This window comes from Lithobates pipiens, unplaced genomic scaffold, assembly GCF_037356315.1.
Source record: "Lithobates pipiens isolate NorthernLeopardFrog02 unplaced genomic scaffold, aLitPip1_a1.2 Scaffold_8, whole genome shotgun sequence".
Lineage (NCBI taxonomy): Eukaryota > Metazoa > Chordata > Amphibia > Anura > Ranidae > Lithobates > Lithobates pipiens.
The window spans coordinates 638712097-638727930 of NW_027507903.1; the positions used below are offsets into that span (position 1 = coordinate 638712097).

The window sequence follows — 15834 nt, forward strand, 5'->3', positions numbered from 1 at the left end:
CGTGAAAAAACCCCCCAGCTCCCCAGAACCGTATCTGCCGCAGAGTTCATACAGGTAGACGTTAACTGCACGTTTCTGCTGGAGCAGCCTATCAAGCATATAGAAGGTTGAGTTCCATCGCGTCGGGCAATCGCAAATAAGACGTCTGACCGGCAGATTGTGTTGCCGCTGAATGTCAGCAAGGCGAGCCATGGCCGTGTAAGATCTTCTGAAATGGGCCGAGATTTTCCTTGCCTGCCGCAAGATGTCCTGGACCCCAGGGTATTTGACAATGAATCGTTGCACGACCAAGTCTAAGACGTGTGCCATGCATGGCACGTGCGTGATTTTGCCCTGTTTCAATTCGCTAAGCAGATTGGCATCGTTGTCACACACCACTTTACCAACTGTCAAATTGAGGGGTGTTAGCCACTGATCTGCCTGTGAACGCAAAGCTGAAAGAAGTGCCGGGCCAGTGTGGCTCTTGGCTTCTAGGCACAACAGACGCAGCACGGCATGGCAACGTCTCACCTGGCATGTCGAATAGGTTCTGGGGAGCTTGGGCGGCACAGCGGAAGAGACGCTAGCAGCGGAAAAGGAGCAGTCAGCTGAGGAGGAGAGGGGGGAGGATGGAGTAGGAGGAGGAGGAGAAGAAGAGTCAGGCCTGCATGCAATCCGTGGCGGTAAAACCAAATCTACACGGGTGCCACGGGTTACATGCTTGACAGCCGTCAGAAAGTTAACCCAGTGGGCAGTAAAAGTGATATACCTTCCCTGCCCGTGTTTGCTAGACCACGTGTCTGTGGTCAGATGTATCTTGGCACCGACACTGTGTGCCAGAGATACATTCACTTGCCGCTGAACATGGCCATATAGCTCTGGGATGCCCTTCTCTGAGAAATACTAACTTCCTGGGACCTTTCATTGTGGTGTTCCAATGGCCACAAATTTGCGAAAGGCCTCCGAGTCCACCAGTTTATATGGCAGTAGTTGGCGGGCTATGAGTTCTGACAAGCCAGCCTTCAACCGTTGGGCAAGAGGGTTATCCGGCGTCATCATTTTTTTACGCTCGAACATTAGGCCCACGGAAGCCTGCCTTTTTGCAGAAAAACGTGAGCTTGGCGTGATGGAAGGTGGAGTGGAGGACAATTGTGAGGAGAGAGGAGAAGGAGAAGTAGAAGACGAGGCTGGACGGTGAGAGCCTGCAGTGTGGCTTTGTGTGTTCCGTTGCTCCCACTCGGCTCAGTGATGGCTGCCCATGTGCCTTCTTAAGGCGGTCGTCCCTAGGTGAGTGTTGGGCTTACCGCGACTAATGCGTTGACTGCAAAGATTGCAGATGGCAACGCTATTGTCAGCAGCGGACACGTTAAAAAAAGCCCACACTGCGGAGCCATGTGCCGGTGTCCTGGGAGCGCCAGATGTGACCGTACATGGTCGATGACTCGCTCCTGATACATTTGGAGTCTGCTTTGTCCCTCCTGTGCAATGTAAGTTATTCCTGCTTCTCCTCCCTATCTGCTGGTCCATATCTCCCTCTGAACTCCCCTCCTCTTCCTCTCTTGCGGGCACCCACGTGACATCACTAGACACGTCATCATCAACGTCACCTTCCCCACCGCTATAAGTAGAGATCTCAGAGTAGGCAGCAACACCGGGGACCAACCTCCTCCTTGGGCTGATCTGGGTACTGTTGTCAGACTGCTGAGTAGCAGTTGTTGCTACCTCCTCCTGATCCAATACCAAGAGTGGCTGCGCATCAGAAATGTCCTCTTGATATGGATCGGAAAATAATTCCTGTGACTCAAGCGGAAGGTATGTGGTGGTGGTGGTGGTGGTGTTGTTGGTGGTAGTGTCTTTGGGGGTGCACATAGCAGAGAGTGAAGAAGAGGGTGCAGATCGAGAGGATGAGGAGGGTGCAGAAGAGTAAGGCTGAGCGAGCCACTCAACCAAGTCTGGTGCGTCCTTTAAAGTAATTGAACGCACCTTCTGCAACTTCCCACTTTGGCTCAAGCCTGTTGCTCCTGCCCTACCCCTACCACCCCTGCGGAAGGGCCTGCCTCTTCCTCTGCCTGTCATTTTTTAAATGACCCTGTGACAAAACTCTCAGTCCCTATACCGATGAAGGACTGCTGCAGTACAGGGCAGCGGTCAGCAGTAGTGCACCTCAACCCTATGTATTGTGGACCGATACCAGTCCTTATAGAATAGCAGACTGTACCTCACTCAACCCTATGTACTGTAGCACCCTAGACAGACCAAGTTACCAGTCCTTATAAGGACTTTTGTGGACCAAGTAGGTTGTGTGTGAGTGATTAGCAGACTGTACGTCAGTCCCTATACCGATGAAGGACTGCTGCAGTATAGGGCAGCGGTCAGCAGTACTGCACCTCAACCCTATGTATTGTGGACCTATACCAGTCCTAACGGAATAGCAGACTGTACCTCACTCAACCCTATGTACTGTAGCACCCTAGACCAAGTTACCAGTCCTTATAAGGACCTTTGTGGAACAAGTAGGTTGTGAGTGATTAGCAGACTGTACGTCAGTCCCTATACTGATGGACTGCTGCAGTATAGGGCAGCGGTCAGCAGTAGTGCACCTCAACCCTATGTATTGTGGACCTATACCAGTCCTTACGGAATAGCAGACTGTACCTCACTCAACCCTATGTACTGTAGCACCCTAGACCAAGTTACCAGTCCTTATAAGGACCTTTGTGGAACAAGTAGGTTGTGAGTGATTAGCAGACTGTACGTCAGTCCCTATACTGATAAAGGACTGCTGCAGTATAGGGCAGCGGTCAGCAGTAGTGCACCTCAACCCTATGTATTGTGGACCTATACCAGTCCTTACGGAATAGCAGACTGTACCTCACTCAACCCTATGTACTGTAGCACCCTAGACCAAGTTACCAGTCCTTATTAGGACCTTTGTGGAACAGGTAGGTTGTGACTGATTAGCAGACCGTATGTCAGTCCCTATACTGATGAAGGACTGCTGCCGTATCGGGCAGCGGTCAGCAGTAGTGCACCTCAACCCTATGTATTGTGGACCGATACCAGTCCTTATAGAATGGCAGACTGTACCTCACTCAACCCTATGTACTGTAGCACCCTAGACAGACCAAGTTACCAGTCCTTATTAGGACTTTTGTGGACCAAGTAGGTTGTGTGTGAGTGATTAGCAGACTGTACGTCAGTCCCTATACCGATGAAGGACTGCTGCAGTATAAGGCAGCAGTCAGCAGTAGTGGACCTATACCAGTCCTTACGGAATAGCAGACTGTACCTCACTCAACCCTATGTACTGTAGCACCCTAGACCAAGTTACCAGTCCTTATAAGGAGCTTTGTGGAACAAGTGGGTTGTGAATGATTAGCAGACTGCAGCAGAAGGGCAGCAGTCAAGTATAATATTCTTTCTATATTTGGAAGAAAGAATATTATACGTGTACAAGCCTATTACCATACCACTGATACCAGTCCTGAAAAGAACCTTTGTGGACCTAATATAGTAACAGCTACTGATTAAACTGACCCTCACTGCCTCACACACTGCTTCCTGCCTGTCCCTATATAAACTGACAAAACAGAGGCTACTGGAAAAATAATTGAAATAGCACTTTTGTGGACCTGATAGTAACAGCTAATGACTAAACTGGCTGTCCCTGCACCACACACCGTCCTGTCCCTTTCTCTAAACTGACAAAAGACACTCAGGCTGCTGCACAATCACTAGCACAGCACTGCCTATCCTGAACTACACCTAACACCTATACCAGTCCTGAAAAGAACTTTTGTGTATCAAATAGCTAGCGATTTGGGTCACTGTAATCTCTCCCTGCTCCACACAGCAACCTCTCCCTATAGTGACAGAAGAAAGAATGTAAAATGGCCGCCGGATCGGGTGTATTTATAAGTTAGGGGGAATGTCCAAGTGTCCATGTGCTGTCATGTCTCAATTGGCTGTCCTGTACCCCATGATGGATGTGTCATCATAGGTCAAAGTTCTTTTACACAGTAAACGCGGAAGTCCGCCGGGCAAAAGGCGCCAATAGTCCGCCTAATGGGCGGACCGCGAACAGCCGAAATTCGCCCCGAAACGACCGCCGGGCGAACTGTTCGGCCATCACTATTCCTGAGGTCCTTAAAAGGCCAGGATGGTACAAATACAGTGGTGTGAAAAAGTGTTTGCCCCCTTCCTCATTTCCTGTTCCTTTGCATGTTTGTCACACTTAAGTGTTTCGGAACATCAAACCAATTTAAACAATAGTCAAGGACAACACAAGTAAACACAAAATGCAATTTGTAAATGAAGGTGTTTATTATTAAAGGTGAAAAAAAATCCAAACCATCATGGCCCTGTGTGAAAAAGTGATTGCCCCCTAAACCTAATAACTGGTTGGGCCACCCTTAGCAGCAACAACTGCAACCAAGCGTTTGCGATAACGTGCAATGAGGCTTTTACAGCGTCCTGGAGGAATTTTGGCCCACTCATCTTTGCAGAATTGTCCTAATTCAGTTACATTAGAGGGTTTTCGAGCATGAACAGCCTTTTTAAGGTCATACCACAACATCTCAATAGGATTCAGGTCAGGACTTTGGCTAGGCCACTCCAAAGTCTTCATTTTGTTTTTCTTCAGCCATTCGGTGGTGGACTTGCTGGTGTGTTTAGGATCATTGTCCTGCTGCAGAACCCAAGTTGGTTTCAGCTTGAGTACACGGACAGATGGTCGGACATTCTCCTTCAGGATCTCTTGGTAGACAGCAGAATTCATAGTTCCTTTTATCACGGCAAGTCTTCCAGGTCCTGAAGCAGCAAAACAGCCCCAGACCATCACACTACCACCACCATATTTTACTGTTGGTATAATGTTCTTTTTATGAAATGCAGTGTTCCTTCTACGCCAGATATACTTGGACATACACCTTCCAAAGAGTTCCACTTTTGTCTCATCGGTCCACAGAATGTTGTCCCAAAAGTCTTGGGGATCATCAAGATGTGTTGTGGAGAAATTGAGACGAGCTTTGATGTTCTTTTTGCTCAGCAGTGGTTTTCTCCTTGGAACTCTGCCATGCAGGCCATTTTTGCCCAGTCTTTTCCTGATGGTGGAGGCATGAACACTGACCTTAACTGAGGCAAGTGAGGCCTGCAGTTCCTTGGACGTTGTTGTGGGGTCTTTTGTGACCTCTTGGATGAGTCGTCGCTGCGCTCTTGGGGTAATTTTGGGCGGCCGGCCACTCCTGGGAAGGTTCACCACTGTTCCATGTCTTCGCCATTTGTGGATAATGGCTCTCACTGTGGTTCGCTGGATTCCCAAAGCTTTGGAAATGGCTTTATAACCCTTTCCAGACTGATAGATCTCAATTACTTTCTTTCTCAATTGTTCCTGAATTTCTTTGGGTCTCGGCATGATGTGTAGCTTTTAAGGATCTTCTGGTGGACCTTACTGTGTCAAGCAGCTCCTATTTAAGTGATGCCTTGATTGTGAACAGGTGTGGCAATAATCAGGCCTGGGTGTGGCTAGAGAAATTGAACTCAGGTGTGGACAACCACAGTTATAGTATGTTTTAACAAAGGGGGCAATCACTTTTTCACACAGGGCCATGATGGTTTGGATTTTTTTTCACCTTTAATAATAAACACCTTCATTTACAAATTGCATTTTGTGTTTACTTGTGTTGTCCTTGACTATTGTTTAAATTGGTTTGATGTTCCGAAACACTTAAGTGTGACAAACATGCAAAGGAACAGGAAATGAGGAAGGGGGCAAACACTTTTTCACACCACTGTATCCCCAAATGATCTTTTTGCAAAGTAAACCGTCTGGGGCATTTAGTAAGAGGCATGGTGAGTTTTTTTGAAGTTGTAATTTTTCATAATTTTTTGGAAAGCAAAGAAATTTTTTTCCACGTTTTTTTTTTTTTACATGCTGTCACCAGTGCAGGTACAGTGTCATCATATGACTGGTGGGGATGTGATCAGGGATACTGACTGGTGACAATATGTTTAAAATAAAATATTTTTTATTCCATTTTCTTAAACAATTTTTTTTTTTTTTAGAAAATGGAGGGAGGGTTGATCAGGTATTTAATCTTTCACACGTTTTTATTTTACCCCAGTCGGTGTGCCAGTGCGCATGTACTGAGTGACATACTGGTACATCATGGTACGGTTAATATGGGCGGATGGAAAGTAGTTAATGTAAAGGAAGAACTCATTTAGTATTCTTCTTTTGGAACACTGCAATTTTTGTTTTCTTTGGGTTGATGGGTAGTGCCCATATCTCTCTCTTTTATTGTATTTCTGTATATTGTCTGTCTATCTCCCTAGTTATAATCTAGCTATCTATTTTGGCTTCATTATCTTTGATACTTTTGGTCTGGTCTTAAGCCGGTAAAATGGTCCGGTCTGAAAGTGATTAATAGAGGACAGCTGAAAATGTGAGTAAAAAACAAACAAAACAGGTGGAGATATTTGAAGTCAAGATAGTAATGTTTTTAAAATGAAATTGCATTGTATGATAAGTATATTACCTGAGCTGACAAATGTAGATTCACCATCTGCAAAAGTAAAGGAGTAAAGTGTTAGACAATCATAAAATCTGAGCCTACATTTCAGTTTTTGTTACACATTTTTTAAATGTTTTTTTAAAAACAGAGAACTCTAGGTGAGCAAATGGTTAGCTGTACGACCCTATAAAGATATAGAAAAAAGTATAAGGCATTTCCCTGTGGAGTTTTGTATTGCAGCAAAAAAATCTAAATTAATTATAAAAAAGTAAATTTTATTGCAAAAAAAGTATTCTACAAAATAGCACATGTCAGTCAAAGCATGAGCTTTAAAATCCAAACTGGAAGACATACATAGCATACATTGGGTACAGTGTTGAATCCATACAGTATTACATCAATACAAAGAACCTTCAAAAATAACACATTATCTGTAGAACATCATGTAAAGAGAGTCCCAATGCGTTTTGACCACATGTAGTATAAGTCTTCTTCAGGGGGGAAAAAGATACAGATTTCTAAAAAATATATAGTATTTGAAGAAATATAATAAAAACTAGCCAAGTATATTGGTTCCCAAAATAGGTTATATTTCAATAATTTTTTATATTTACCACTGACGTCTGTACATCATAGCTTCCAGAATTCATACCCTCGCCTGGTGCCCACTAATCTGAACCACGCTGCCAGAGGCATCCTCCCTACGGGAAAACCATTGTACACTCGGCTAAACTGAAGACCTACAAGAGGCCGCGTTTGTTTCAGAGACCAGGGTGCAGATGGGAAGGGGGGAAAGAGAAAAGGGGGGGTAACAAAAAAAGCGAGCCCAAGGAAAGGGGCACGAAACGGGCATCACCACCAGGTCCCTGGATTCCCAAGATGAAGTCCCAAAGTGTTGTCAAAAATTAAGAGTTGAGTTCTATTAGTGATTTAATTGATCATAGAAAACCTATAACCTAACAAACTAATGGTATCAAACCAGTACAAAAAAAAAAAAAAGACAGTGCACTTTCACTCACTCTCACCATCTTGTTTTTGTACTGGTTTGATACCATTAGTATCACGTGTCATAAGTAGTTAAATAGGTACCCAGGCTTGGAAGATTTTCTAAAGCAGGCCAGAAGAGTCTGTAGTCATTTCAGGCAGTCATACAGTGCTAGTTCCCGGTTGGGTGAAATTCAGCGGGAATTCCGTCTGCACATAAACAGCCTGATTTATGACATGCCCAGCAGGTGGAACTCTACTTTGGCAATGCTACAGTGGCTGCACATGCAGCAGAGGGCTGTCAACAAATACCTCTGTGAGCATGGCACAATGACAGGCTCAGGCCAGCTCAACATTTTTCCCCACTTCAATGGCTGCTGATAAAGGTTGCATGCACTGTACTGTCACCATTTGAGGAGGCCACAAATATGGTGAGTCGTGACAGTGCTTGCATCAGTGACACAATCCCTGGTGTGTTCCGGCTGGAGCAAACTCTGCATGGCATTATGGACAGGGCACTCGAGGCAAAGGATTGGGAGAAATTGGAGGACTTCCTTTCCTCTCAAGACCCACTTTATGCAGATATCAATAATACGTGGTATCAAGGAGAAGGATCACTATTGGTTGGCAACCCTCCTTGACCACCGTTACAAGGGGAAAGTCTCAGAACTCATCCCGTCCCCACAGAGGGTGCAGAAGATGAAATCTCTTGATACATGTCTCCCAGGGAAGTGCCCGGACCCCATAACCATTGTATGTCCAATTACTTGCATATAAGCCTTCAAAATGGGCACTTTTGATTTTTACATTTCAGCTCCCATAGAATTCAATGGGGTTCATTATTTGGTTCCGAACCTTTGCGATATTCTGATGCGAACTGAACAGGAAATCGTTCGGCCCATCCCTAAGCAAAAATTACACATTTAAAATTGTAAGCAAATTTGATTCATTGTCAGCTTCTAAAAAAGTACACAGATCCCTCCAAAGGTCCCCCATAATACATAGCAGATCCTTGGAGAGGTCTGTGTGTTTTTTTTTTCTTATTTAAAGCGGACCTCCACCCTCAAGTGGAAGTTCCACAGATCAGAACCCTCCCCCCCTCCGGTGCCACAATTGGCACCTTTTAGGGGGGAGGGGGGTGCAGATACCTGTATAATCCAGGTATCTGCACCCACTTCCAGGGATGCCCCCCCCCCCCGTTGTGTTCTGGGAAACACACAGTTCCCAGGACACAGCAGAGACCAATCTCATTGCTCTGCACGACTCACGCATGCGCAGTAGGCAACCAGGCAGTGAAGCCGCATCGCTTAACTTCCCGAATCCCTGACAGAGGATGGCGGCGGGGGCAGCCAAGAGACAAGCGAATGCTCGTCATCTGCTGCTGACATCGCTGGACCATGGAACAGGTAAGTGTCCATTTATTAAAAGTCAGCAGCTGCAGTATTTGTAGCTGCTGACTTTAATATTTTTTTTCAGGTGGCACTCCTCTTTAAAACAACCAAAGCTGTCAATGACAGCTGTCAAAGTTATTTTCCAACAAATTTAAACATTTTTTCCCTTGTAAATGTCAGCACTGCTGCAGCACTTTCTGTACATCACAGAGATGCCCCTTCACAGGCAGGATTAGAACACCCACCAGGCATGTCATTTAAAGGAATTGGACATTTTTAATGATTCTCTTTAAGCATTTAAACATCATTACTCCTGTTCAAATGGAATTTTTTTAAACATTTTTTGCATTGTACATGTTCCCCAGGCAGGGGCATATCTGCCACAAGGTAAATAAGGCATTTGCTTTGTGTTGAATTTTCAGGTTGAAGCCACCCCCAGCTGCCCTACTATAGCCAAAAGACAGCTATAGTTCAGTCGTCCAGTTCTGGGAGGTCATCTATTAACACTCTTCCAGAACCGAGCGCCTGCTGCAGCTCGCACCTGGCGCAATCCATGATCTGCTCTCTCCTATGGACAGAGCTGATCACAGATTGGGGCAAAGAGCTAATCACAGAGGCTCTTTACTACGTGATCAGCTGTGTTCAATCAGGATCTAAAAAGACCTGCCAGTTATCGGCATTCCTTTCCTCGTGCTGTCATAGTGCAAGGAGAGGAGAACCGGTAACTGGCAAGTATAAAAGGGGACATCTGCACTGATAAATAGGGCACTGATAATCAGTGTGCCGATTATCAGTGCAGCCCCAACAGCACCCATCAGTGCTGCAAATCAATGGCAATCAGTGCTGCCATCAGTGGGGCCAATCTGTTCCCATCAGAGCTGCCAATCATTGCTGCCAATTGGTGCCTCCTCCTCAGTGCCACCTATCAGTGCCTCCATTAGTGCCCGTCAGTGCCTCATTTTAGAGCCCTAGGAGGAATCATGTCTCAGGGTCTGATGAGGAAGCCACAGTTCACTGAATGGCTGCAGCTTTCTCATCAGACCTTGAGACAAGAATGGTATAACGTGGCTGGGGTGGGACAAATTTATATGGAGGAACGCCCAATTTTAGTCTTGCCTAGGGCAGCACAAAACCAAAATACACCACTGTCCACAGGGCAGTGCCCACATCCTTGAAATCCTTTGACATGCCCCTTGCATGTTAGCCCAGAAAACGGGTATTTTTAAAATGACAGATTTGTCTCCTACTGATTTTAATGGAGTTTGGGTTTAGCATACCAACTAAATGCTCTGCTGAGTGCACAGGGTGCGGTTTTGTATTGTTTTCTTTCTTTGGTACATACCCCCAATGGCAGTGTCTGGCTTCCTATGCATCTTTTTTGACAATAGTTTGTATATTTGCCACTCAAAAATAATGCATTGAATACCAAGAGTCACCACCATACACTTTTGAGGAAAGGTTATGTAGCACTAACCCCCGAAGGAGCTGCTGGTTATTGTCGGGCTTACCGTTACCTTTTGTTCTCCTTGTGACACGTCTAGGGGATGTCCCGTGGTAGATGGCCCAGTAACTTGAGACTGACAATAGATCCAGTTGAATGGAGTGTATTTGCAAAAACTCAAACCATTGAACAGTCTTTCAACTTGGGATCAGAGGGTTGGAAAGGAAAGTTCAGGAACTCTCAATGTCAAAGTCCAAATACGTTAAAGAACTTGCTTACTTTGACTGCATCCAGAGAATAGCCATTCACAGCTGGATGAACACTCAGATTGGACAGTCCCTCTCTCACAAGGCCTAGCAGCCAACCAGGTGTTTATTTAGGAACAAAGTCTTTATCACCGATGTTGGTGCAGAACACGTAGGGAAACTAAGCTGTAGAACACTTGTAGGATACCTGGATTTTTCAACCCGCTTGGCAATATCCACAAGACCGGATTCTCTCGGTTACTTCAGCCCTTCCAGGCTCTTGTTAAGAAAAGCAACCTGTACGTGGTATTCTTCTAAAGAGTCCTCCCCTGGAATGCTCGAAGTACACTGGGTCTCTTCCAAACTGGAGACAGCACCCAACCACCTCAGAATCCTTCCTTAGTTCCCTTGCCTTGGGCTACCCAGCCCCAAGGCATTAAAGTCGGGTGGATCTGCACCCCAGGCCATAGCCTTCCTGGGAGCTGATCAGGAGGACCAGGACCATGCAGTCAGCACAGCATACTGGACCGAAAACCCCAAGCCACGTGACGTATGCTTCTTAAATACCCTCTCCAGAGGGCACAGCGAGAGGGCCACTCCCACTGACCTGACTCTGAGAGTTAATTAAACGCCCAACCAGACCTTAGTTCCACACCTGCCACCAGAGACAGCACCCCTCTGTGGCCAGGCTGAACATCCCACAGTCCAGTCAGACTGACATAGAAGTTAAATTTAGACAAATAGGCCCAAACCAAACTGTGGTTTGGGTAAAGTTTTAACTTTGAAAAACACATAGCGCGTGCTCTTCAGGAACCCGCCGGTACAGTTAGTATTTTTTGAATTTTGAGGACATTTCAACAAACTGGGCACAAATCATATCCAGGTAAATTCTCATCCCCAACAATTACATAATCTTACAAACTTTGAGTGAAAAATACAAAATACTAAAATGTAAATTAAATTGTATGATGAGCTACTTACCAGTTACATCTGAGTTCCCTCCGCACTCTGCAAAGTTTGTGATGGATAATACAAAAGAAAATACAATTTAGTTTTCAGTTAAAGAGAAACTTTTTTATGTTAATTTTGTTTACAGTTTGTACTCTCCTGACTATATCTATCTATCTACCTAATACCTACCACTATATGACTGAAAGTATGAGGAACTGTTAACGCTGCAGTATAAAAGACTTTTAGCCAATTGTTCTCTTCCCAATGTATGACAACAATTTGAGGACATCTCTTTTCTCCTCCAGCATGACTGCACTAAGCCAGATCCATAGAGTGTCCTGTACAAAGCCCTGACCTCAACCCTACTGAATGCCTTTAGAATGAGTTGGAACCCTGATAATGAGCCAGATACTTTTCCATTGCCCTTTAAGGGGGTTCTGATGCCAGGATGTGGGGCAGACTTTATCATCATGTTACCCCCATGATTCATTGTTGCAGTGATTACATGATTGGAAAGCTCTAAATCACAAGTAGCGATCTGGGCTTTCCATTAGGTACCTGGGAACTGTGCTGTCCACTGATCAGCTATCCCAGCAACTTATATGCTTTTTCTTACAAGAAGGGTTTATATGTCAGAGAATGCCCTGGAGGAGAGTGCAGCTCTCCTAAAAATGGAAATACTTTGAATGCTGCAAAGTGACTGACTTAGCACTAGCATGCAGCAAGGAAAGATAGATCAAGGATAAAACTCCTGATCTGTAAACTGTTCAGGGTCTGTGTACTTGAAATACTAAAGTTAGATGGTCAGCCAGGCAAACAGCATTTTCAAAAGAAAGGTCATTAATGACTCTTCCTCCAGGTTTCCTCTGGGAGGTGTAGACAGTGAGGGGGAGAAGGTTATGTTAAGGTGAGAGAGTCGGGACACAAACCTTGTATGAGAAAATGCCGTACCCCTGACATTGTGACATTGGAATATTGATGGAAAGTAGCACATTTGTTATAAATAAAAGGAAATGTAACAAACAACTTAATAAGATGATTCTGCAGAATTTGATGATCCGTCTACAATAGTGAGATCAGATCACCATGAGATAAACGTGCAGGTAATATACTACATAACGAGAGTCAATATTGTCACCCTAGTGTCACTTACCTCTTCCAAAATTGCCCCATTCCCATGTAAAGGCCTCAATACTGACATCCATGAGCACAACACTCATATCGGGAGAATTCCTCAATATCACTTCTTTATGGGTAAATGAATGTCCAAGTGGAGTAACCAAGGATTCTAGAGACATATCTTCATATGTGGGGTCCTTCTCTGTAAAGCAAAAAGAGATATAAATAGTTTACATCTGAGCATGACTGCCAAGTGTAAGAAGATAAAACGCGGTTAGAGGCTGTATAGATATGGACATGGCTAGTACACAGGTAGAGGAGTGCTATACTTACCTAGACTAATATATGAGGAAGCCCAGCTGAGCATCATGAGGGCCATTACCTAACCAAATAATGGAAAATGACAAGTAAGGTGAAGAAGGAAAACAGTTCCTGCCTAGATTAACCTCTCGCCAATATACATCGGCAGAAGAGCTCGTACAGGCAGAATTACGTACCTGCACGTTGCTCTTTAAGAGGCGACCAGTGGCAAGCTCCATGAGTTGGGTTGCGGGTCCCGTGGACTCGATCACTGGGGATACCCACGATCATCTCACGGGGAGGAAAAACCTGCCTTGTGACAGTGTCACTGATCTCTGATCCCTGTGATCGGAGCAGAGATCAGTGACATGTCACACACAGCCACACCCCCCACAGTTAGAAACACACCCCAGGAAACACTTAACCACTACACTACCACCTAGTGGTTAACCCCTTCACTGCCATTGTCATTTACTCAGGAATAAGTGCATTTGTATAGCACTGATTGCTGTATAAATGACAATGGTCCCAAAAATGTGTCAAAAATGTCCGATGTGTCCGCCATAATGTCACAGTCACGAAAAAAAATCGCTGATCGCCGCCATTACTAGTAAAAAAAATATTAATAAAAGTGCCATAAAACGATCCCCTATTTTGTAAACTTTTGCACAAACCAATCAATAATCGCTTATTGTGATTTTTTTTACCAAAAATATGTAGAAGAATACGTATCGGCCTAAACTGAGGAAAAAAGTAGTTTTTTTTATATATTTTTGGGGGATATTTATTATAGCAAAATGTAAAAAATATTGCATTTTGTTCAAAATTGTTGCTCTTTTTTTGTTTATAGCGCAAAATGTAAAAACATATACACCACCATCAAATACCACCAAAAGAAAGCTCTATTTGTGGGGAAAAAAAGGACATCAATTTCGTTTGGGAGCCACGTCACATGACCGTGCAATTGTCAGTTAAAGTGACGCAGTGGCAAATCGCAAAAAGTGTTCTGGTCAGGAAGGGGCTAAATCCTTCCGGGGCTGAAGTGGATAATACATGGGCACAAGGCCGAGCTCTGCTAGGATCATTATACCAGAACTGATTATAGTAGAGACTAGTAAAAGTAAAAACAAGTAAAAAGACTAGAACTAGTACCACATTAAATAATGTTAGGCAAAACTAAAAAATGCATTTCCTGGAGAAAATGGGTGGGAATGCTGAATATCATCTCCCTATCTGCTAGCTGTCTGTCCTCTGAACACACTGGAAAAAACATCTCCTCACTATCTGCTAGCTGTCTGAGTGAGAGACAATGTGAGAGAATCCTTCACACAAGTCTTAATAAATCCACAACAGTACATGCTATGGAAACAGCGACTTCACCATTAGAGACACTCCACCTTTGTGAACATATCAGTATAAAATGAATGTTGATAAATTAAAAAATGTGAGCGATTTAAAAAAGAAGTTGGCTGTGTGTTTCGCTGGGAAATGTGAAAAATTTTATACATCAAAACTTTCCCATCATATTGCCCCATCAAAACGGCCCCCATCCTATTTGCCCCATAAAAACTGCCCCATCATATTGCCACCATCAAAACGGCCCCATCATATTGCCCCATCAAAACTGCACCCATCATATTGCCCCATAAAAATGCCCCCATGAACATTGCCCCTATCAAACTGCCCCATCAAAATTGCCCCATCATATTGCCGCAGTCATAACTGCCCCATCAAAACTGCCCCATCATATTGCCACCATCAAAACTGCCCCATCAAAATTGCCACATCAAAACTGCCCCATCATATTACCCCCATCAAAACTGCCCCATCAAATTTTCCTCATCATATTGCCACCATCAAAACTGCCCCATCAAAACAGCCCCATTTTATACATATTTGGGTTTTTTACCAGCTCTGTAGTGTGTTTATTAATTTTTAATTTATAGTTTTTATAGTTTATTTATCCATCGTTTAAATGTATTTATTTATTCTGTAAAGGATTTCTATTTGGGGGTTTCTATAAATACCCTTAATATAGTAGACCCTTCTTGGTTTTTGTTTAGTGCATTTGATTATTTACACTTACTTACTGAGCACTTGTCACTTGTTTCATTTATTCATGGGAAATTGTATTTCATTTAAATAGCGATAGACATATATAGTTCATCACTGAATGTTTCATACGCACAGGCTGTCTCTGGAGTGCGTTTACTTTTGTTTATTTTTCCTAATATATTTTTTACCTTTTATTATAATTGGCACTATATTAGATTCCAATTTTAGAATTTGATATATAACACTATTATATCCTCTTTGATTACACAACACCGCTGGGTGTTAGCACCTCTGTAGTGTGTTTACAGACTGTCACTATGCACTTTATATTATTTTTGGCACCTTATTTATGGTATTTTATTTACATTTATTTTACTTACATTGCAATTGTTAATAATACTAGGTAATATATCAATTTAGTAGACATTTCTTGGCTTTTGTTTAGTGCATTTGAATATTTGCAATTATTTAATGAGCACTTGGCACTTTTTTCACATGAAATTGTATTTCATCTAAATATAGCTAGACATATATAGTTTATCACTGGAAGTTTTTACGCACAGGCTGTCTCTGGAGTGCGTTTATTTTTGTTTATTTTTTATTATCTTTTCATTTTATTTCTCTTATAATTGGCATTATATTAGATTTCAATTTCGAATTTGATATATAGTATTCAACACTATTATATCCTCTTTGATTACACATGCACAACACCACTGGTTGTTAGCACCTCTGTAGTGTGTTTACATACTGTCACTGTGCACTTTATATTATATTTTTTATATTTTGGCACCTTATTTATGGTCATTTTCTTTCTATTTATACCTACACTGCAACTGTTAATAATACCAAGTCAT

The 15834-nt window shown here is 43.4% G+C and overlaps 1 protein-coding gene across 1 annotated transcript in view; it reads right to left on the reverse strand.

Annotated features, from left to right (window-relative positions):
* The window catches only part of LOC143961583 (proteinase-activated receptor 1-like), a 38181-nt gene extending 25363 nt beyond the window's left edge, over window positions 1-12818 (reverse strand). Inside the window, exons 1-2 of the mRNA XM_077470893.1 lie at window positions 12657-12818; window positions 6516-6542 (exon numbers count right to left, since the gene is read on the reverse strand). Of these exons, the coding sequence (XP_077327019.1) occupies window positions 6516-6542; window positions 12657-12801 (172 nt within the window). The 5' untranslated portion in view covers window positions 12802-12818. The remainder of the gene's footprint in view (window positions 1-6515; window positions 6543-12656) is intronic.
* Window positions 12819-15834: the final 3016 nt, after the last annotated feature.